Source organism: Oncorhynchus masou, chromosome 12, assembly GCF_036934945.1.
Source record: "Oncorhynchus masou masou isolate Uvic2021 chromosome 12, UVic_Omas_1.1, whole genome shotgun sequence".
In the NCBI taxonomy this organism is placed as follows: domain Eukaryota; kingdom Metazoa; phylum Chordata; class Actinopteri; order Salmoniformes; family Salmonidae; genus Oncorhynchus; species Oncorhynchus masou.
This window is the reverse complement of record NC_088223.1, coordinates 30,055,536-30,079,547: the sequence shown is the minus strand read 5'-3', so window position 1 is coordinate 30,079,547 and position 24,012 is coordinate 30,055,536. Positions and strand designations below refer to the sequence as shown.

Sequence of the window (24,012 nt, the reverse complement as noted above, 5' to 3'; positions counted from 1 at the left end):
TGAAACGGATTACACATGAGCCCTATTCCACATGATATGCCTACATGATCATGCTTATAACCACATAGGCTAATAAATAATCACATCTTTTTCTTTGGATTATATAATTAACCTACATCATGTTATTTCAAGTTATCCCTTTGGAGGGCAACAGCACCTTAACAAATGCCTGAAGTAAAGACATCTAGGGACTATGATAACATTGATTGTAGTCAATAAAATGATAGACCTTTCAAACATTTTATGCAACATTATCAGCGAGTGATTTGATGCCAACTGTGTCAGAGCGATTTAAAGTTGTTAAACGGGAATGGTGAATGTGTTGATATACTGAATGGACAACACATTAAGAACACCTTCCTAATATTGAGTTTCACCCACCCTTTAACCCTCAGAAGAGACTCAGTTCGTTGGGGCACATGGACTCTACTTGTGACCCGTATCAGGAAACTAAGCGTCTGTCACAACTTCACAGGAGAGCCGTTTGAACGTAAAAATGTGCAAAATGTGTTTTTGGTCAGAAATGCCATTTTAAAGATGTGAGTTGCACCCTTTTTTACCCTCAGAACAGCCTAAGTTCATTGAGGCATCGACTCTACAAGGTGTCGAAAGTGTTCCACAGGGATGCTGGTCCATGTTGACTCCAATGCTTCCCATGGTTGTGTTCAAGTTGGCTGGATGTCCTTTGGGTGGTGGACCATTCTTCATACACACGGGAAACTGTTGAGAATGTAAAGCCAACAGCTTTGCAGTTCTTGACACAAACCAGTGTGCCTGGCACCTACTACCATTCCCCATTCAAAGGCACTTCAATGTTTTGTCTTGCCCATTCACCCTCTGAATGTCACACATACACAATCTATGACTCAATTGTCTCAAGGCTTAAAAATCCTTCTTTAACCTGACTCCTCCCCTTCATCTACACTGATTGAAGTAGATTTAACAAGTGAAAACAATAAGGGATCATAAGCTTTCACCTGGATTCACCTGGTCAGTCTATGTCATGGAAAGAGCAGGTGTTCCTAATGTTTTGTACACTCAGGTTTTAACAGGATTCCTGAGACCTTTTCTGAGATGCTTTGTGGATACGGGCCCAGGAGTATCTGGGAACTTTCTAGTCCTCAAAGTAACCAATATCGTCTAAACAAAATCTCCAAACAATTGCTGTCAAGACCACACACAAACACACACCTCACCCCACCAAAAATGTGCTGCCACAACCCCATTTGCAGAACCACACACACCACGCGCACACACACACACACACACACACACACACACACACACACACACACACACACACACACACACACACACACACACACACACACACACACACACACACACACACACACACACACACACACACACACACACACACACACACAGTACCAAACAACAATCACTGTCAAGACCACACTACCCCATTGACAGAACTCTTCACCAAACGATCTTTGTCAACAGTGGTTGGAGATGACAGCCCCTGAGGCACACACACCCTTCCATATACACACAAACACACACACCGTACACACAAAGTACACACACACATCCCAAACAATCACTGTCAATGTTATGGTCCGGCTGATGTGGCTGTAGGAAATGACAGCTAAGTAGGGAAGGAGGGACAGAGTCCAGCTGTGGAGTGCCTTTGGCTACCGAGAGCTGTCAATCCCGCTGGCAGCAGACAGAAAAGTGAGTGTCCACTGTCATCATTCTCCACACTAGATGCTACCATCACGCTGGCAGACAGATGAGACATAGAGGGCGAAATGGCACCCGGCTCCCTATATTGTGCACTACTTTAAACCAGGGCCGATAGGGAATAGGGTGTATTACACAATGCAATGTAGGGAATAGGGTGTATTACACAATACAATGTAGGGAATAGGGTGCCATTTCAGATGCAGCCAGAGAATCAGCTGGTGCTGTGTAGCTCCATCAGTCATACATATGGCACATCACCTCTCTCCTGCACAAATTAGCAGCATAGGGTCTATAGAGATATGGCCAAGGTAAACAAGTAATGATTTATATTTTCCCTGTGCTACAGACGGCTATATCGGTCCGCTAATACAGGACTAGTAAAGGCCCAGTGCACTACTTTTGCTGCAGCACCCTCGGCACCCCTACTTCCCGCAGCTATGCTGAGGTCAACTCCACATAGCTCTTAGAAACAAAGGTGCTATCTAGAACCTTAAAGGGTTCTTCATCTGTCCCCAGAAGAGAACCCTTTAAAGAAAATCAACACAGTCCGAGTCACTGTCATTCAACTACACTAATAGAAAAAAGGGTTCCAAAAGGGTGCTTTAGCTGTCCACATAGGTGAACCCCTTTCGGTTCCAGGTAGAACCCTTTTTTGTTCCAGGTAGAACCCCTTTGGTTTGCAGGTAGAACCATTTCAGTTCCAGGTAGAACCATGTGGGTTCCATGTTCTACTTGGAACCAAAAAGCATTCTACCTGGAACCAAAAAGCCTTCTCCTATGGGAACAGCAAAAGCACCCTTTTGGAACCCTTTTTTCTAAGAGTGTAGTTAATTGACAGTGAATCAGACTGTGCTGATAGTGTTGGCAGTGCTTAACCCATGTCTATTGCAGCAACTGTACACAGAACAGACCTTTATAGGTCCAGTAGTTGTTGTTATGGTGGAAAGACGTGGGCAGTGTTTGTATTGGAGAATCTAACTAGTCGTGACACACAACAGCAACACAGCGCTTCAAAGAGCTTATTCCTGGCTCCCATGAAAGCTATTGTTCTGAGAGCAATAAGAATGTCAGTGCACCTGTCCTACACTCAGGTGTACACACACACACACACACACACAGACGCACACACACACACACACAAACACACAGACGCACACACACACACACACACAGACACACACACACACACAGACGCACACACACACATCACATCACACAGCGTCATCAGAGCTTTAAAGATATTGTTGCCTTCAATGATGTCAATCTATACACACCATTTTCACACTTAGCTGTAATCCAGTAAGACATTTTGATTGAGCAGTGCCATGTTTCTTGCTCTGAATTAGTGGGAAAAAAATGTAAAAGGCCTATTAGACTAACGCATTTAGTGCCTTTTGAAGATAGTGCTTTGTGACTAATGCTCTGTGTCCATGTCACGTTTCACCAGTGTACCCCATTACCAATTTAATCGCCCGAAATCACTACAGAGAAAAGCTCTAGAAGTGTTTTCCCATCCCAGGATACATACGGGCCCTGGTGGACGTAGCGCAGTAACTAGAGAATAGGGTGTCATTTGGGATGAAGCCTGTAATAACGTTTTACATCACAGCCTCTATAGTAACCTGTGCTTATTCCATCACTGTACTGTTTTCCCTGGACTGTACATGACAGACTCAGCAAGTCAGACCCCAGTTCTGCAAGACGTCTGGGTCTACTTTCTGCCCACCACAGGACGGTGTTAGCCTGTAAAACTAAGACGTATTCTGTGCAGCTAATGCAAGGCCTTAGGTCTCTGGTGAACTAGTCATAAGAGTGTGGTTCACCATCGGAACCACATCCATTACAAAAGCACCCTTTGCCTATGCAGTCTTTCTTCACACGCTGATGTACAGAGCCAATAAAAGTCTTCACTTTCCGAGCAATTAGTCAGAGAAATTAGTGGAATCAACCCCCGAGCCAATGTGGACAGAGTGGAAACGTGAATTAGACCTGCAAACAGAAGCAGAATCACCACGACGACATGGCACGCAGCGTCTCCACGGCAACAACCAGGGTTCTAACTCGGCTACAGCTGTTCTCATATACGCTCATCTCACCTCAGCTTCTAAATCTGGACGATCACAAGCTATTTATAGATTACTAGCAGTTAGCAGTGTTGGTGATGATGATGATGATGATGGTGATGATGGTGATGATGACTTTGTTTGAATATCAACTGTAGTTAAAGTTGTCAAGTTCAGAGAATAATTCTACAGTTTCTGATTTGTTTTTATTACACACAATGAGCAGAGCCAGATTCCTACAGTAAAGCCTTTGTTGTTCTCTCTCCAATGACTTCTCCAAATCAATTTGACAATATGACAGTTCTGTATCCAGAGTTGTGGGTATCAACTTTCTTTGTTCACCTATGTTGTGCATGCACACACACACACACACACACACACACACACACACACACACACACACACACACACACACACACACACACACACACACACACACACACACACACACACACACACACACACACACACTGTACAAAAAAAACATCACAAATTGAGTTGTTTCAACTAATTATTTCAACTAATTATTATTAAGTGACTGGCCTTTTTAACTAAACTTGTCAGTCAAAGTGTTACATAGATTTAAAAAAAAGGTTTTGGCCCAAACTTAGCTCCAACCTAAGAAAATGATAAATAATAAAATGATGTGTTTGCTCAATTTGTCTCATATGTTAATTCCTAAAAAAAGGCTGTGTAACTAGTTACACATACAGTGCTTTTAACTTACAGATTTGACATACATGATTACATTGTGCGTGTTAATTTATACAATAATTAATATTCAACATGTTTTCACCTGGGATTTGAACTCAAAACCTCTCGGTTTATGGCATCCCAACATTCCTGCTACACCACCATGTCTCTATCTGTTAAAGTGTTAATGTGTTAAAACTTAATATGACTATTCTCTCATCATTGATTTGATTGACTTATTTCAGCAATTGTAGGTGTTCTGTATAGTTGTCTAATGTTACTGGGTCATATTACTCTGTTTAATGTTACTCCTTAATCACTTTTAAACATTAAATAGTTTTTATTGAGATTTACTTTGAAGTGCAAAGCGCAATACCATTGAAATCAGACATTGACACAGACATGGTAGTGTGGGAGGAAGAATGGAATACTGCACTCAAGAGATTGTGAGTTCAAATCCAAGGTGAGAAATTCTGTGTGTAACTAGTTCCACAGCATTTTTTGTTGCTGGTAAAATGCCAAAATAATAATTTCTATTTGAATAAACATATGAGACAAATTGAGCAAACATAATTTAAGTTGAATTAACTTTTCTCAAGTTGGAGCTAAGTTTGGGTCAACTAAACAAAGAAAAGGCTGTGCGCACACACACACACACGCACACACGCACACACGCACACACGCACACACACACACACACACACACACACACACTGAGAGGTTCTGAGAGGTTCCCGAGGTTCATTCTGCCCTTCTGATGTCTATCCAGCCGGCACTAACACCTACAGCCAACATTATCAGCCTTGTGTACATAACATTCACCATTTGTGTTTAGGTTGTTTTTTAACCCCTCACATGGCAAGCCGTTAGTGTCAAGTCAGGTGACTCATCCTACTGCTGAATGTGTTGATGGAAAAATGGAAAAACAAATAGTTTGTTTCTTTATCTGAATTTGGAACGTGTCTCTTACAGTGTAATAACCTCTGTATAATTGAATTTCCATAACTATTATGTAGATAGGCTATAGCAAGATTTATTCATTGGAGAATATTTTTAACATGTTAGTGTTATTCAAACATAACAGTCAACTAACCCCTTCCCCATCTGTTGAAACCAGAAAAGCATGAGCCATGGGCTGAGTATGAGGCAGGTCAGGTGGACTCATTATGACTCAAGTCATCAATACACTCTACAGCCATACATAGCCATGGGCTGATCCACTGATGAAACACTTAGTACAATAATAAATGCATAGGCTGTACATGTAATCTCACTGTACTGGCCTGGGTCCTTTACTACATTACAGACGGTTAAAAAAAAAGTTTTACAAAAGAAAAGGATGTTGCGTTCATACTGTTGACCTCTGTTTTCATGAGGCACAGTCCTCCTCGTATCATTTACTTCGCTATGGGATGTCTCAGTCTGCACCTAAGGCAGGGGTGTCAAACAAACAGCCTGCGGGCTGGATCCACCCCATGAGGGGTTCCAATCAGGCCCGAGGGTGGTTAGAGTAGAAACAAAATAAACAAACTCAACATGCTTTAAAATGACTAAAAGCGTTATCTATGCACAATCATTATCATGACCTAGGCCTATGTAATTGCATGGCTTGCTTGTGCGTATGTGAGTGTTTGTAGGCTATGTCAACTTCATTCTCCACGCCTCCACAAGGTGGAATGCATCCCCAGAAATATTTTCTACTTCTTCTGGATCGTAGAAAAACATACTGTACTTTCTGAAAGACTCATGGGTTATGACATACTTTATAATGCATCGGTAAGTGGAGCTGCTTTCTGTAGCCTCTGTAAAGCAGGCTGTGTTGAACAGGTTTCACTGGACCTTTAACGTGATGTAACAGACGCTTAGAACGTTTTGATGGGGGGGGGGGATAGTTAAGTCAAAACAGCTACATTGTCGCTGTCACGCCCTGGTCTATATTTATTATGTTATCTTCATTTATTGAGTCAGGCCAGGGTGTGACATGGGTTTATTTGTAGTGTGTTTCGTCTTGGGGTTGTGTGGGGTGTATAGATTAGTCTATGGCTGCCTGAGGCGGTTCTCAATCAGAGTCAGGTGATTATCGTTGTCTCTGATTGGGAACCCTATTTAGGTAGCCTGGGTTTCACTGTGTGTTTGTGGGTGATTGTTCCTGTCTCTGTGTTTGTTGCACCAGTCAGGGCTGTTTCGGTTTTCGACGTTTGTTGTTTTGTATTGTTCGTGTTTCGTCAAAATTAAAGATGTATCGAACGAACCACGTTGCATTTTGGTCCCATCCTTATTCGACCTCTTCGTCAGAGAAGGAGGTAGAAGAAAGACGTTACAGTCGCTTACATCCATATAAACTCTTTCTTTATGGAACGCATCTCTTACAGTGTAAGTACCATGTAAAAGCAATTGTATATAATTAGTTTCCATACCTACCTATCTCGATATACTGTAAAACCAAGTGTTAAGAATCTCAACACTTAACTAAACACTTTTCTGTAACACTTTTTAAACGCACATTTAGAATGTCAACGAAAACGCGTCACAGTGTTTAGATTGTAAACACCAGAACATGTTTATTCGTTGTAACACTTTTTAAACACATGCACACCTTTATACAACACACAACACTGTGTTGTTTTCACAGGGTGTAAAGCAGTATTTTCATATTTCCCAGCATGTCTTTTGTGTGGAATGTGCGAGATGTGCGAGACCCACCCATGACTGTGTTTATTAGTGACACAGACATGATTGTTGCATTCAATAAATTATATTTCTGAAGCCTTCTTCAAGTGACTGCCTAATTGAATGTATTTCAATTAAAAATAAACCCTTTAATGACCACATATTATATATTTAATGAGGCCTTTCGTTATGGCCTAGTTATCCTCAACATTATGGTCTCCAAATCCTGGCTCATGGGCCACATCAGACCTGCAAGTCACAATATGCTGGTTTGTGAAGTGATTAGAGAGAGGATATCCAACTATTTGAATATGTTATAACCCACAACTTGCACTCAGTGTGACTGCTATGGTGAAGGATTTAATAAACAAGACTACCTCAACCATCGAAACTGGAACAACCATCTCAGTATCACGTACAATATGTCCAACACCTTAAAGATTTTATTAGTGCAGCCTCCCGGGTGGCACAGTGGTTAAGGGTGCTGTACTGCAACGCCAGCTGTGCCACCAGAGACTCTGGGTTCGTGCCCAGGCTCTGTTGTAACCGGCCGTGACCGGGAGGTCCAATTGGCCTCGCGTCGCCTGGGTTAGGGAGGGGTTGGCCGTTAGGGATATCCTTGTCTCATTGCGCACCAGCGACTCCCGTGGCGGGCCGGGTGCAGTGCACGCTAACCAAGGTTGCCAGGTGCACAGTGTTTCCTCCGACACATTGGTGTGGCTGGCTTCCGGGTTGGATGCGCGCTGTGTTAAGAAGCAGTGCGGCTTGGTTGGATTGTGTATCGGAGGACGCATGACTTTCAACCTTCGTCTCTCCCGAGCCGTACGGGAGTTGTAGCGATGAGACAAGATAGTAGCAATTGGATACTATGAAATTGGGGAGAAAACGGGGTAAAAAAAAAAGATTTGTTTAGTTTAGAAAAATGTAAGTGATTTATCTTTGTATAGTATATGATCAATGAATCAATCAATGTGCATGAGGACACAGATACAGTATTAAAATAAACTATTCTAAATATCAATCTGCAACAAGGCATGCTGGGAAATATGATAATGGGGCCCCTCCCACATCTTTGAAGTCAGCACAGTCGAGTAACAACAATACCATGCGATTTAAAGGTTTCTTGAATCAAATGTCCTGTTCAGTTGTGCTGAAATGTAGGTAAGGTGACAGACATTCCTAACACTGATCTGAATAAAAGGCATCTATTTATAATGACCAAATGCACTCTAAACAGGACTATGGGAAAGTACACACTAGTGTTTAAAATCTGAACACTTAGGAGATATAAGTGTTCTCCTGGTTGGAAGTTGACTGGAAAAGGTTGACTGTCATATTTCATCTCGCATTGTAAATGCCTGTGTTAAGATGAGAACACCTATTAGCAAATCTAAATGCCTAGTGTTTAAATTTAAACACTGACGTTTAGGTTATAAATGTGTCACGTGTTTCATGTGTCCACATCATTAAGGAATTATCATGGTCCACACATGATTTTAAAAAAAGTTATATAGCTGCACCATTGAGAGCATCACGACTGACTGCATCAACACATGGTATGGCAAATGCTCGGCATCCGACACCAAGGCGCTACAGAGGGTAGTGCGTACGGCCCAGTACATCACTTGGGCCTAGCTCCCTGACACCCAGGACCCACATGTTCTACAACCCCAGCCACCCAACTCTCTGCTACCACACAGCAAGCGGTACCGATGCACCAAGTCTGGAAACAACAGGAGCCTGAACAGCTTCTACCCCCAAGCCATAAGACTGCTAAATAGGTAGTTATATAGTTAACTAACCAATAGCTAACCAATTGCTAACCAATAGCTACCCGGAATATCTGCATTGACCCTTTTTGCACTCTTTTGACTCATCACATCCGCTGCTGTTACTGTTTATTATCCATCTTGTCACTTTATCCCTACCTATATGTACATATCTACCTCAATCACCTTGCACCCCTGCACATGGACTCGGTACTGGTACCCCGTGAATATAGCCAATGGTTACTCATTGTGTATTTATTCCTTGTGTTAATATTTATCTATTTTTCTATTATTTCTATGTCTTTTTCCGTCTCCATTGCTGGGAAGGGCCCGTAATTAAACATTCCAATGTTAATCTACACCTGTTGTTTACAATGTATATTAAAAATACAATTTGATATGATGGTTATACAATGTAGGCTATAGCAAGATTGGAATAATATCTTATTCATGGGAGAATGTATGTTTAAACATGTCTGCATTATTCAAACATAACAGGCACCTAACCCCTTCACCATCTGTTGAAACCAGGAAAGCACATATGAGCCAGGGCAGGTAAACTCATTATAACTCAAGCAGAGACAATCTACAGCCAAACATAAACCATGTTAACCAGGTGATAATGCCAGGAGCTGTTCTTTCAGGGCTACAGCACTTATAACTCATGGGAAAGCACAGTCTCAATATGTCACTGCTGAAAACAGTGGTATTAAATCCACTACTGTAGGCTGTAATTCAATTGTGATTTTGAACATGTATCCTAAATTATATAAACTGACAAACAAACAACGGAAATATGGCCAAACTCTAAAGGGATCGTTTCACATTCAAATGGACAAATAAACCAATAGACCTGAACAGTCCATCATACATGTAGCTACAACTCTAAAAGCACATTGAAATGCATGCTCTTTTAGTGTTGTTAGCTGCTGTAACATACACAATACAATGGAAGCATACTGTGGCCATGTTCACTCTCCAGTAGTCATTTAAGTGTTGCTAGGCACATCTGAAGACATGCCTAGTGCATTAGTTTCCTTTGCACCGTTATGTGCCCGTGTTGAATAATATCATGTGTAGATGGTGTCCATAATGGAGAAGGTGTCCCCCCCCACCTCTCTGCTTCAGAGGGGATGGGTTAAATGCCCCTTTCCCTAATGTAGGTCTAAAGCCCAGCCACTATGGTCTTTGATACAGTTTAATCAGAAGTTGCTTGGGGGAAATTAATATTGTTTGTTATCTCCAAAACAGAAACGTTTCAGGAATTGGATAACAATATATATATTTCCCCATTAACGAAAATACAATTATGAAACTTCAGATGCTATTTTGAAAATATGTTCTTGGTCCTAGAGTCATGAAATGTTCCGAGTACATTGAGGGGAGTTACTCCTTTCAATAAATGTTTTTAGAAAATGTATTTGCGAGGTTTACATCAGACAGCAAAGTATTTAAAAAACAAATAATAAAACATTCACTCTTCATTTTTGCGTAATTTAGGCCTAAAAAGTGTTCATGTCTTCGTGTTATTAGACTGGTTACGGGTCCCTATGTTACCCAGGTCTGATCGACAGGTTAAATATGTCTATTCTAACATAAATGTCTCTGTACGTCCATGAAGTCATGTAGGCCTACCAGTGTACTAAATGTGAACCTTTAGTAGAGAAACATTGCGTGCAACGCTGTGTGCCTACTCTATGTGTATAAAACAATGCTGTGTGCCTCCTCTCTGTGTAGAAACAATGCTCTCTAATCCACTGCCTGTATTTTTCTGGTCCTTCACAAAGACCATTATGATTTTGTCTTGTTTTATAGAAATGCTGATTCAATTTAAAAACGATTGTTTGCTTAAAGATATTTCCATATTATGGCGGAGATCAAATCCAGCTAGACCTTTCACTGTAATGTTGGCAATACCACTTCAATCAAGAAACTAGCCTGTTCATTGAGGCCCTAAGCTAAATAAAGGCCATGCAAATGCCAACATTAAAGGCACCAGGCTACTCTGAATATGTGCTAAAGTTGTAGGCCTACGCCTGTTGACTCTGTTGGTATTTTCTACACAGATATCCTATAGCATATATACTGTACATCTGTTTTTGTATGTTTTCTTCTATCAAAGTGGATATACCACAGGATACGATTCTTTGGAGGACAAGGATCTGATCGTTTGGCCGAGAAAGGGTTATGGGCGTTTTATTCGGCCTGCTTGGAATAATATGTATGGCCAGCTGGTGTATGGCCAGCTGCAGATCATCCCCCATGATGTGGTTGTTGGCAGCGCAGCTCACAGGAGCTAGAGGAGCTAGAGGAGATGTCCTTTCAGCACCAGGTGCAGCGCAGCTCACGGGAGCTAGAGGAGCTGTCCTTTCAGCACCATGTGCAGCGCAGCTCACAGGAGCAAGAGGAGCTGTCCTTTCAGCACCAAGTGCAGCGCAGCTCACAGGAGCGAGAGGAGCTGTCCTTTCAGCACCATGTGCAGCGCAGCTCATGTTCAAGCTGCAGCAACAACTGATGGAACGAACTTCAGTTAAGGTTACATGCACACAATCATAGGAAGATGGGGGGGGGGGGGGGTGGACTAGTATAGGCCCAGTGCACTACTTTTGTGAAATAACTGTTTTATTATTTTTTAAGTAAGATCATTTGTATTAATTATTTTATTTTTTTCAAGGAGTGCTGCAGCACCCTCAGCACCGCTACTTCCCCGTCAATGCACACAATAATGCCATTATTATTGCCTGTCAGGTTAATATAATAGTTTGTTTAAAACGTTTACATGCTTTGCAAAAATAAGGATTTCCCCAATAATCCTGTTTACATGGACACATCTGAAATCGGGCTAATGATGAGACATTTGATAATTGCAGAACATCGCCAAACAATACAAACGTTCTACCACAGTGACCATGTTATTTTTGCAAAGACTATTTGATTCTGAGTTCAGACATATAATGTTTGTATGTGAAAACTACTTATAAGATGAATACTTAACTCACTTAATGGTGCTTGCACATGCGCAGATCAAACTGACCGCTGGGACGTCAATTAACCTGTTTACATATCATAATAATTCGAAAGATTGCTCAGAAAACCAGGTGTTTTAATCGGTGTATGCTTACTTCGATTATGACCTTACACTGATTAAGATAAGCAGAGTAAGGTGTTTACACACAGCACATGCCAAATGCAATATTCAGCCTTCTGCCATAATCATTTCAATGTCAGGTGTTTAGTGTGAATGTAAACATATTGATGCCTCCACAGTTTTTTAGATAGTGTTGACATGTTATCAATCACAGCATTTTGTAATCTACCACTTGCCTGGTCTGCCATTAAATCATGGATTAAAACATGTTGTCTACAGGGGTAACCAATGCAGATGCAGCAACAGTCGTGCAGTTGAAATCATTGTACATGTAGGCTTATCATTATTTGGTTTCCAAAAATGTGGTCAAGCCTATCTCAGTGGCGTGGTAGGCCACTCCTACTTTGATGGTGCATTGTGGTACTCGAGGGAATGGTTGCATACATAGTAGCCTAGAGGACTGCTTTTCGTGTAGGCTATTGATCTTTTCTCATTAAATTGATGAGCTGCTGAAATCTATAATGGAAATTGTCAGTTCATCTAGATAGACAGACACATTATGTTGTTGCAACTGATTGTAGTGATACCTTTTTTTTCCTGATCTATGAAGTTGATGTGCAGAAACATTGTACACAGGTGGCATTTTACTGTTATTGCATCATCATTTGGTTTCGCCTGGAGTTATTTAGCGAAAACCACATTTTACCTACTTCTCCAAAACAATTGATGTTGCATAAGGGGCAGGTTTTAAGGGTTAATACCGGGTAGTGGGTATAGACTACCTGTTGCTGGACTAAGTTTAGTGAAACACACCTCTGCATAATGCTGTGTTGACTTTAATTCGTTGTGCTATATAGTGTTGTAAGTGATATAGTAACTATTTAAATTGTAGTCTACTAACCACCTAACATCCACGGCCCATGACTGTGATTAGGCTGTAGTCTACACTTTAAATCTCCGCATGAATGACATTATATTGACACAGTGGTTGTGCGTAATGCTGGTACGCAATTAAACCTCCATGGACTATAGACTGCAGACTCACCTATGGTGGTGATGACTGTGATGGCAAAGTAAAAAGATCCCGCAAATTTCCACTGAACTCCGGCCCTGTGGGGCTCGGCCTCCATAATGATGGTCTCCAGTTTGCGGTAGTCGTCCTCGCTAATGTTGTATTTCCCTTGGAGACGCTTCTCCTCTGCCTCCAGCTGTTCTTTCTCCCGCATCTCGAAGTCTGACTCCAGGGCATCGAACACTGCGGCCCCGACCAGCAGGTACGTGAACGTGCAGATGATCAGGGACAAGGTCCGCACGTTCTGCCGCTTCATGACCACCAGGAACCGGCGAGTGAGGGGCTCATGTCCCCTCCGATCCCCCGGGAAGGCTGCGCAGCAATCGGGAAAGCGTTGGCAGCGGCTGAAAGAGGAGGGACAGACTGGCGCGTGTTGGTGACTGTGGGTGCGGTGGACAGAAGAGCAGTAGTGGAGACTGCTATGTGTGTGATCCCTGTAACAGGTCCCAAAATCCTGCTCCGGGTTCGCAGAGAGACACAGGAGACTGCTCGATCGCCGGGACCACGAGCCCTGCAGCCTAGACACTCTGCGCAAAACCTGCCCAAACCAAGTCCTCCAAGCGCGTAGTGCCATCAACAAGCAGCTGCTAGATTCCTCTGTTGTCTTCTTATCGAAAAGTCAACGTTTTTTTTACGAATTCAATTTAACACATATGGCAAAATAATGTTCGATTACTTTTGTTGTGAATCTGTAAATGCTTGATGCGGTATTTGCTCTTCTGTCCAAATCTTCTTGGAAGATTTAAAGAGAAATTAACCGATCCAACAGAGGTTGGATGCGGGTGAAGCATAGGTTATTTTCGCATTTGCTCCCAGTAAGTTTCAGTAAGCAGCAACCTGTTCATCTCGCTACCTCATCTTAAGTGTCAGGCTATTTTTAACAACGAACCATCCCCCCATTTGTACATAATCAATTGACTGTGTGGAATCCAGAAATACAGCTCAGAAATATAAGACATCGCCAGAAGTCATTTCCATTTGATTCACAATGTGTTGTGCTGAGTCCTCGATAAGATACACGAGGAGAGGAACACACAACGCAGGATCCGGGAGGAAAAAAAGTATACTCACTCACTTGATTCGCGCTCTGGGGATCTAAACCCAGCCAAAACTCAACAAAGATCTAACACTGTGCACAGCGTAATTCCTGTCCATTGCGGAGTTATTCACTACCGATTCCTTTCCTCATATCGGATCATATTGCCATAAATTATGATAAAGATAAAACTATCCCAAAACGGTGACTGGAAGGGACACTCGTCATCAATAAATCTACATTAACTACAGGTTTCATTTCAAATGTTCCCTTCTTAGAATAGTGCCGTGGGGTTCTGCCTCAGGACAAACGTGCATTGTCACTGTATAACCTCTAGAAACCCGGAGCAGGCAAACCCGAAATACCGGTATAGCCTGGTGCATGTCTCCTGTTAGGCGCGTGGTGACTACCCGCTCAGCTGCGCCCACCAAGAGCTCTTCAGGCCGGAGCTGATTTCTCCGCGGGCTTCCAATTAACTGGAGTTAAATTAGAAAGGGTTTCGGGGTTTCTTCGTTAGTAGAAGTTACTTGAGGCCACCAATTAACGCTAGAGAAAGAGAAGCACTTTGATGATGAAGCTGAACACTGCGTGTCCTCACAGGCTACGGATGCTGAGTGTGTGGAATCTCCAGTCAGAAGTGTGGCAGGCTATTTAATTTAAGAGACCGTTGAGATCTGATTCTCCATCTATTGTATTTTAGGACCGACTATTTTAAGACATTCTATTTGTTGAACATGTTTACTTAAAGCCGTCTTCCTCCCGAGGGGCATATCCTAATACTCTCCCAGGTCACCCCTTCTCCTCACACCCCTCCTGCAGCGACCACTCCCACTCATTATCAACACGAGATTACTTCCAAACACATGACCAACTCACATACAGTGCCTTCGGAAAGTATTAAAACACCTGGACTTTTGTTACGTTACAGACTTATACTTTTTCTCTCTCGTCAATCTACACACAATGCCACATAATGACAAAGCGAAAATAGGTTTTTAAAATGTTATCACATTTATTTCAATAAAAAACAAAACAGCTTATTTACATAAGTATTCAGACCCATTGCTATGAGACTCGAAATTGAGCTCAGGTTGTATCCTGTTTCCATTGATCAACCTTGAGATGTTTCTACAACTTGATTGGAGTCCACCTGTGGTAAATTCAATTATTTGGACATAATTTGGAAAGGGGCACACAGCTGTCTATACAAGGTCCCACAGTTGACAGTACATGTCAAAGCAAAAACCAAGCCATGAGGTCGAAGGAATTGTCCGTAGAGCTCCAAGACAGGATTGTGTCGAGGCACAGATCTAGGGAGGGGTACCAAAACTTTAATGCAGCATTGAAGGTCCCCAAGAACACAATGGCCTCCATCATTCTTAAATGGAAGAAGTTTGGAACCACAAAGACTCATCCTAGAGCTGGCCACCTGGCCAAACTGAGCATACAGAGAAGAAGGGCCTTGGTCGGTGAGATGACCAAGAACCCAATGGTCACTTTGATAGAGCTCCAGAGTTCCTCTGTGAGATGGGAGAACCTTCCAGAAGGACAACCAGCTCTGCAGCACTCCACCAATCAGGCATTTTTATGGGTTGAGTGGACAGACGGAAGCCACTCCTCAGTAAAAGGCACGTGACAGCCCACTTGGATTTTGTCAAAAGGCACCTAAAGGACTCTCAGACCATGATAAACAAGATTCTCTGGTCTGATGAAACCAAGATTGAACTCTTTGGCCTGAATGCCAAGCGTCACGTCTGGAGAAAACCTGGCACTACCCCTACGGTGAAGCATGGAGGTGGCAGCATCATGCAGTGGGGATGTTTTTCAGTGGTAGGGACTGGGAGACGAGTCAGGATCGAGAGAAAGATTAACAGAACAAAGTACAGAGATATCCTCTATGAAAATCTGCTCCGGAGGGCTCAGGACCTCAGACTTGGGCGAATGTTCACCTTCCAACAGGACAATGACCCTAAGCATATAGCCATCCAACCTGACAGAGCTTGAGAGGATCTGCAGAGAAGAATGAGAGAAACTCCCCTAATACAAGTGTGTCAAGCTTGTAGCGTAATAATCAAGAAGACTAGAGGCTGTAATCACTGCCAAAGATGCTTCAACAAAGTACTGAGTAAAGGGTCTGAAAACTTATGTAAATGACATATTTCAGTTTTTTCTTTTTAATAAATGTGCACTAATGTCTAAACTGTTTTTGCTTTGTCATTATATGGTATTGGTGTAGATTGATGAGGGGAAAAGGTAATTTAATCAATTTTAGAATAAGGCTGTAACGTAACAAAATGTGGAAAAAGTCAAGGGGTCTGAATAGTTTCCGAATGCACTGAATGATTAGTCTGCTAGCCAGGCTAGCCCAACACCAATGAAACGCTAAATTACTGTATCCAGTAGCTGCTGTCCATGGTGCTAGTTTACAGGCTCACATGCATGTGCACTGGAAAGACTGGGGAGTACTGTGTCGCACGAAGTACAAGAATGTTATTTCTTTTTTATTTAACCTTTATTTAACCAAGAAGGGCTCATTGAGATTAAAATCTCTTTTTCAAGAGCCCCCTGGCCAAGATAGGCAGCACCAAGTCATTACAAAAAAATTACAGACAGACAACATGAAAAACTACAAGTAATCTAGTAAAAACCATTGAATTCACAAGAGTATAAAACAGCAAATTAAAAACATTGACAGGTCAGGGAATCAGCCTCAAAATCCTTCATCAGTGATTTAAAAACACCAATCGGGGCAAGTTCTTCCAGTGTAAAAGTATTTTGTAAGGTGTTCCAAGCCGATGGCGCAGAGTACATAAAAGCCCTTTTACCAAATTCAGTTCGGACATTTGGAACAGTTAGCAGGATAAAGTCCAGCGAACGAAGAGAGTACCTACCACATTTCTGAACAATAAAAATGCACAAATAAAAAGGTAGTAAACCCAAAATGGCTTTGTAAATAAAAGTATACCAGTGACTGAGCCTACGAGTGACTAGAGAAGGCCAGCCAACCCTGGTATACAAAGTGCAGTGGTGCATAAGGGTTTTGCAGTTTAAAATAAACCTCAAAGTGCCATGGTAAAGAGTGTCAATTGATCTCAAACACTGAGCGGAAGCATTCATATATAAAATATCCCAATAGTCTAGTAAAGGCATAAATGTAGCTGATACTAGCCTCCTTCTGGCTTCAAAAGAAAAACAGACCTTATTCCTAAAATAAAATCCCAATTTCAGCTTAAATTGTTTTGTAAGTTGTTGAATATGCAATTTAAAAGACAGGCCGTCATCAATTAAAATTCCAAGATATTTATATGAGGTTACAACCTTAATCTCCTTGCCCTGACAGGTATTAATATGTGAAAGGTTCAGAGGTCTATTTCTTGCATTAGAAAACACCATTAGTTTAGTTTTGTCAGTATTGAGGATACGCTTCAATTGACACAAGGTATGTTGAACAGTATAAAAAGCAGTTTGCATGTTCTGGAAAGCTTTTGTAAGAGACGAGGCACAACAGTAAATAACAGTATCATCAGCATAAAAATGAAGTTGTGCATTTTGGACATTTTTGTCTAAATCATTTTTATAAATAGTGAATAAGAGAGGACCAAGTACAGAGCCTTGGGGCACACCATTCAAGATAGACAATTTAACAGACATAAGCCCATCAACTTGAGTGCACTGAGTTCTATCAGACAGATAGTTAGCAAACCATGCAACTGCATGCTCCGAAAGAGCTACACTCGACAATCTCTGCCTTAGTATAGCATGATCAACTGTATTAAAAGCCTTAGAGAGATCAATAAAAAGTGTTTTTGTCAATGGCTTCAGTAACATCATTTAAAACCTTCATGGCTGCTGTAATTGTGCAATGCTTCTTCCTGAAGCATGATTATTACATTGATAAAATAGAGCTAGTAAATAAAAACTCTTTAAGCTGTTCACTTATAGTGCCTTGCGCAAGTATTCGGCCCCCTTGAACTTTGCGACCTTTTGCCACATTTCAGGCTTCAAACATAAAGATATAAAACTGTATTTTTTTGTGAAGAATCAACAACAAGTGGGACACAATCATGAAGTGGAACGACATTTATTGGATATTTCAAACTTTTTTAACAAATCAAAAACTGAAAAATTGGGCGTGCAAAATTATTCAGCCCCTTTACTTTCAGTGCAGCAAACTCTCTCCAGAAGTTCAGTGAGGATCTCTGAATGATCCAATGTTGACCTAAATGACTAATGATGATAAATACAATCCACCTGTGTGTAATCAAGTCTCCGTATAAATGCACCTGCACTGTGATAGTCTCAGAGGTCCGTTAAATACGCAGAGAGCATCCTGAAGAACAAGGAACACACCAGGCAGGTCCGAGATACTGTTGTGAAGAAGTTTAAAGCCGGATTTGGATACAAAAATATTTCCCAAGCTTTAAACATCCCAAGGAGCACTGTGAAAGCAATAATATTGAAATGGAAGGAGTATCAGACCACTGCAAATCTACCAAGACCTGGCCGTCCCTCTAAACTTTCAGCTCATACAAGGAGAAGACTGATCAGAGATGCAGCCAAGAGGCCCATGATCACTCTGGATGAACTGCAGAGATCTACAGCTGAGGTGGGAGACTCTGTGCATAGGACAACAATCAGTCGTATATTGCACAAATCTGGCCTTTATGGAAGAGTGGCAAGAAGAAAGCCATTTCTTAAAGATATCCATAAAAAGTGTTGTTTAAAGTTTGCCACAAACCACCTGGGAGACACACCAAACATGTGGAAGAAGGTGCTCTGGTCAGATGAAACCAAAATTGAACTTTTTGGCAACAATGCAACACGTTATGTTTGGCGTAAAAGCAACACAGCTCATCACCTTGAACACACCATCCCCACTGTCAAACATGGTGGTGGCAGCATCATGGTTTGGGCCTGCTTTTCTTCAGCAGGGACAGGGAAGATGGTTAAAATTGATGGGAAGATGGATGGAGCCAAATACAGGACCATTCTGGAAGAAAACCTGATGGAGTCTGCAAAAGACCTGAGACTGGGACGGAGATTTGTCTTCCAACAAGACAATGATCGAAAACATAAAGCAAAATCTACAATGGAATGGTTCAAAAATAAACATATCCAGGTGTTAGAATGGCCAAGTCAAAGTCCAGACCTGAATCCAATTGAGAATCTGTGGAAAGAACTGAAAACTGCTGTTCACAAATGCTCTCCATCCAACCTCACTGAGCTCGAGCTGTTTTGCAAGGAGGAATGGGAAAAAATGTCAGTCTCTCGGTGTGCAAAACTGATAGAGACATACCCCAAGCGACTTACAGCTGTAATTGCAGTAAAAGGTGGCGCTACAAAGTATTAACTTAAGGGGGCTGAATAATTTTGCACGCCCAATTTTTCAGTTTTTGATTTGTTAAAAAAGTTTGAAATATCCAATAAATGTCCTTCCACTTAATGATTGTGTCCCACTTGCTGTTGATTCTTCACAAAAAATACAGTTTTATATCTTTATGTTTGAAGCCTGAAATGTGGCAAAAGGTCGCAAAGTTCAAGGGGGCCGAATACTTTCGCAAGGCACTGTACAAGGGTTTCAAGTATTTTCACCAGGGTTGACAGCTTTGAGATTGGCCTATAATTATTTAAAAGAGTTGGATCTCCCCCTTTTAAAAGTGGTAGGACAAATGCTGATTTCCAGATCTTTGGAATTTCATTACATTCCACGGTTAGATTGAACAGAGATGTAAGTGGTTCAGCTATGAAATCAGCTGCCAGATTTAAAAAGCAGGGATCCAAAAGATCAGGACCTGCAGAATTTCTCTGATCTAACGATTTCAGGGCTTTATGTACCACCTGCACTGAGAATGGCAAAAAGCTCTCACTTGTTCATCCACACAGGGTTGTACAGAGACAGAGGACACTGAATCAAACAGCCTACCAGATGATACAAAGTGCTCGTTGAAACAATTCAGCATTTCAGTTTTGTCATATATAGCAACAGAGTCCTTAACAACACATGAAGGTAATTCATTAACATTACTGTTACCAGACATAGACTTAATAGCCTTCCAAAACTTTCTAGGGTCATTCAGGTTATCAGTGGTAACAGACATAAAATATTCAGACTTGGCCTTCCTGAGAAGAAAAGAACACTTGTTTCGTAACTGCCTAAAAATAAGCCAATCAGCATCAAAACATGATTTCCTTGCTTAAGCCCAGGCTAGATTACGGTCGTGAATAATACAAGACAGCTCAGAAGAAAACCATGGATTATCCCGCCCTCTAACCCTGAACCTGCGGAATGGGACATGTTTGTTTACTATTTGGGAAAAACCATCATGAAAGAATTTCCAGGCAGTTTCCACATAAGGGATAAGCTCAATCTTTCTCCAGTCAAAATAAAACAAATCATGAAAGAAAGCCTGCTCATTAAAACACTTCAAATTTCTCTTACGAATAAAACGTGGGCTTGTCTTAGGAACCTTAGTATTTCTAACAGCAACAACAGCACAATGGTCACTTAAATCATTACAAAAAAACACCAACCTCAGAATATTTATGTGGAACATTTGTCAATATCAAATCAATCACGGTAGATTTATCTGGGCATTTAAGATTTGGGCGAGTGGGGGAGTTAATCAACTGGGTAAGATTCATAGAATTCCCCCCCCCCCCCAAAATTTAAATCATCAGACACCGGCTTTAACCAACACCAGTTGAGATCACCAATCAAGATCATTTCACTGTAAGGAAGTTTAGACATATGGTGCATCAAAGAAGAAAATACATCACCGAGAGCAGAGGGGGGTCTATAACAGCCAATCACAGTCATAGAGAGCAGAGGGGGGTCTATAACAGCCAATCACAGTTATAGAGAGGCCCTTTGAAACCTCAATATTCAAAGCAAGAAATTCCAACTGTTTACAAGTAGTTTCCGACTTTGCCACACTTACATGGAATTTAGATTTTACATATATAGCCACACCGGAACCTTTCTTAACCCGATCAATGCGATAAACATTGTAACCACTTATACAAATATCCTTATCAAAAACAGACTCGCTGAGCCAGGTTTCAGAAAACACAATTACATCAGCATCAGTTGATTTAGCCAAAATCCTAACCCCATCAATTTTTGACAACAGGCTGCGTACATTTAAATGAAAAATACCAAACCAGATCTTGATTTAAAATCAGGGTTAGGTTGCACGTTACCTGATATCAACAAAAGAAGAATAACTCTGCACCTCTGTTTAATAACTGTGCACGGCTTCTCTTTTTTAAGAGAACGCATCTGTCTATTGAGATGGGTGTTCAAACGAACCGTATCTGAGGATAATATTCCTCAGGTGTCAATTCCTCCAGTTCTTCAATGTAATTCAATATGATATATGTCTATATTGCCACGATTGTGTAATGAACAACACAAATATTGTAACAACATTGCAGAATTCTGCATTTCAGCATAAATTAATGGCCTTTTAACATGGCGAACTGATCATTCTAAGGGGTAGATGTGCCCATCGACCCATGCCTCTCACAAACTCCTCTTTATCCAACAAAATAGATGACTAAACCTTTATATGATTTAAAACTGTGGAAATATTTTCAATATTAATGATCTTCAGGGTCTACAAAGGATCACAGTTTTACATATTCTCAGGGTCAATATTTTGGCATATGTTTGTTGTTGTTGCTATACTCTGGTCTGATGTCAGTTTTATTTGTATGGAGGACATAACTCAGCATGCACCCAACCCGCTCACTCTAATCAAGGGCATGTCGTGCCAATCCTTCAATAGACTCTGACTCTATAATTTAGTCTTTTGACTCTTGAGGGAAGTGTGAACTTAAAATCCCCTTGAACTTTACAATAGCATACTTGAATATGCTCAACTGTCAGTTCTCTGCCTTCTACTTACCCCACCACATGTATGATGTCATAACCCCAAAGGCCTCCTCTTCACAGCTGGTATTTAAGACACTCCATCCTCATTTCCCCATTTGACCTTTAAACCCTTTGGGCCATTCGTCTATGCCAACTAGGGTAATTATGGTGACCCAAAGGGTTCATAGGGAAAACGCATCCCTAAGGAAGGCTCACATTATCTTATTTTAACCATGCCTAATCGGAAAACAAAACCTTTTGTCCTCTCTGAGAAGGGTCATACTGGCTATTAGACTATACCAGGTGGCCAACCCTCCTCCTGGAGAGATACTGGGTATGCAGGGATTTGATCTAGCCCTTCTCCAACACATAGCTCCCCAGGAAGAGAGTGACTGGCCACCCCCTGGTTTATTTCTACCATCGTTTGAGACTTGCTGGCATGAAAACGATCAATGAGTACCTCCAAGTTTATTAAGTGAAGTTCCCTTTACAGTGTAATTAGCCCAGAGTGCTTTCTATTGTAAGTTACTGATGGGTAGCACAACTATCTGTCCTAAACCTCTCCCTCAACAAAAACAAAGGAGCTGATCATGGACTATAGGAGACAGCAGAGAGAGCACGCCCCCATCCACCTTTTCAGGGCTGCAGGGGAGAGGGTCAAAAGCATCAAGTTCCTCGGCCTGCGCATCACTGACAACCTGAAATGGTCCTTTCACACAGACAGTGTGGTGAAGAAGGTGCATCAGCGTCTCTTCAACCTCAGGAGGCTGAAGAAATTGGTCTTGGCCCTCACAAACTTCTACATATGCACCATTGAGAGCCTCCTGTCGGGCTGTATCACCACCGGGTACAGCAATTGCACCATCTGGAACCGCAGGGCTCTCCATAGAGTGTAGCGGTCAGCCCAATGCATCACAGGGGGCACAATGCCCACCCTCCAGGACATCTAGAGCACCCGGTGTGACAGGAAGGCCGAGAAGGTCATCAAGGAGGGGGCGGCAGGGTAGCCTAGTGGTTAGAGCGTTGGGCTAGCAACCAAAAGGTTGCAAGTTCAAATCCCCGAGCTGACAAGGTACAAATCTGTCGTTCTGCCCCTGAACAGGCAGTTAACCCACTGCTCCTAGGCCGTCATTGAAAATAAGAATTTGTTCTTAACTAACTTGCCTAGTAAAATAAAGGTCAAATTAAAATTAAAAAGGACCTTAGGCACTCAAGCCACGGCCTGTTCACCCTGCTACCATCTAGAAGCACAGGCGCATCAAAGCTGGTACCGAGAGAATGATAAACAGCTTCTATCTCCAGGCCATCAGACTGTTAAACAGTCACCACTGGCCGGCCTCAGTCCAGTACCCTGCACTGAACCCAAGTTGCTGTTACTAGCAGGCTACCACCCAGTACTCTATCCTACACCCTAGAGACCACTGCCCTATGTACATAGTCATTGAACACTGGTCACTTTAATAATGTTTACATACTGTTTTACTCACTTTATATGTATATAAACTATTCTAGTCATGACTCATCCTATATAAATACTGCAATACAAACATTTTCTATTCACATACTGCCCATACTGACTATACACACCATTATATACACTGTACAAAACATTAAGAACACGTGCTCTTTTCATGACATAGACTGACCAGGGGAATCCAGGTGAAAGCTATGATCCCTTTTTGATGTCACTTATGAAATCCACTTCAATCAGTGTAGATGAAGGGGAGGAGTCCGGTTAAAGAAGGATTTTTAAGCCTTCAGACAATTGAGACAGGGATTGTGTATGTGTGCCATTCAGAGGGTGAATGGGCAAGACAAAAGATTTAAGTGCCTTTGAACGGGGTATGGTAGTTTTATTTATATTTTATTTAAACTTTATTTAACTAGGCAAATCAGTTGAGAACAAATTCTTATTTACAATGACGCCCTACCAAAAGGCCTCCTGTGGGGACGGGGGCTGGGATTTCAAAAAATAAGAATAATATAGGACAAAACACACATCACAGCGAGACACCACAACACTACCTAAATAGTGACCTAA

General features: G+C 41.7%; 1 protein-coding gene across 1 annotated transcript in view; it reads right to left on the bottom strand.

Annotated features, from left to right (window-relative positions):
* The window catches only part of LOC135549827 (potassium channel subfamily K member 9-like), a 43,181-nt gene extending 28,481 nt beyond the window's left edge, over positions 1–14,700 (bottom strand). Inside the window, exon 1 of the mRNA XM_064980156.1 lies at positions 13,036–14,700. Coding sequence (XP_064836228.1) covers positions 13,036–13,636 — 601 coding nt within the window. The 5' untranslated portion in view covers positions 13,637–14,700. The remainder of the gene's footprint in view (positions 1–13,035) is intronic.
* Positions 14,701–24,012: the final 9,312 nt, after the last annotated feature.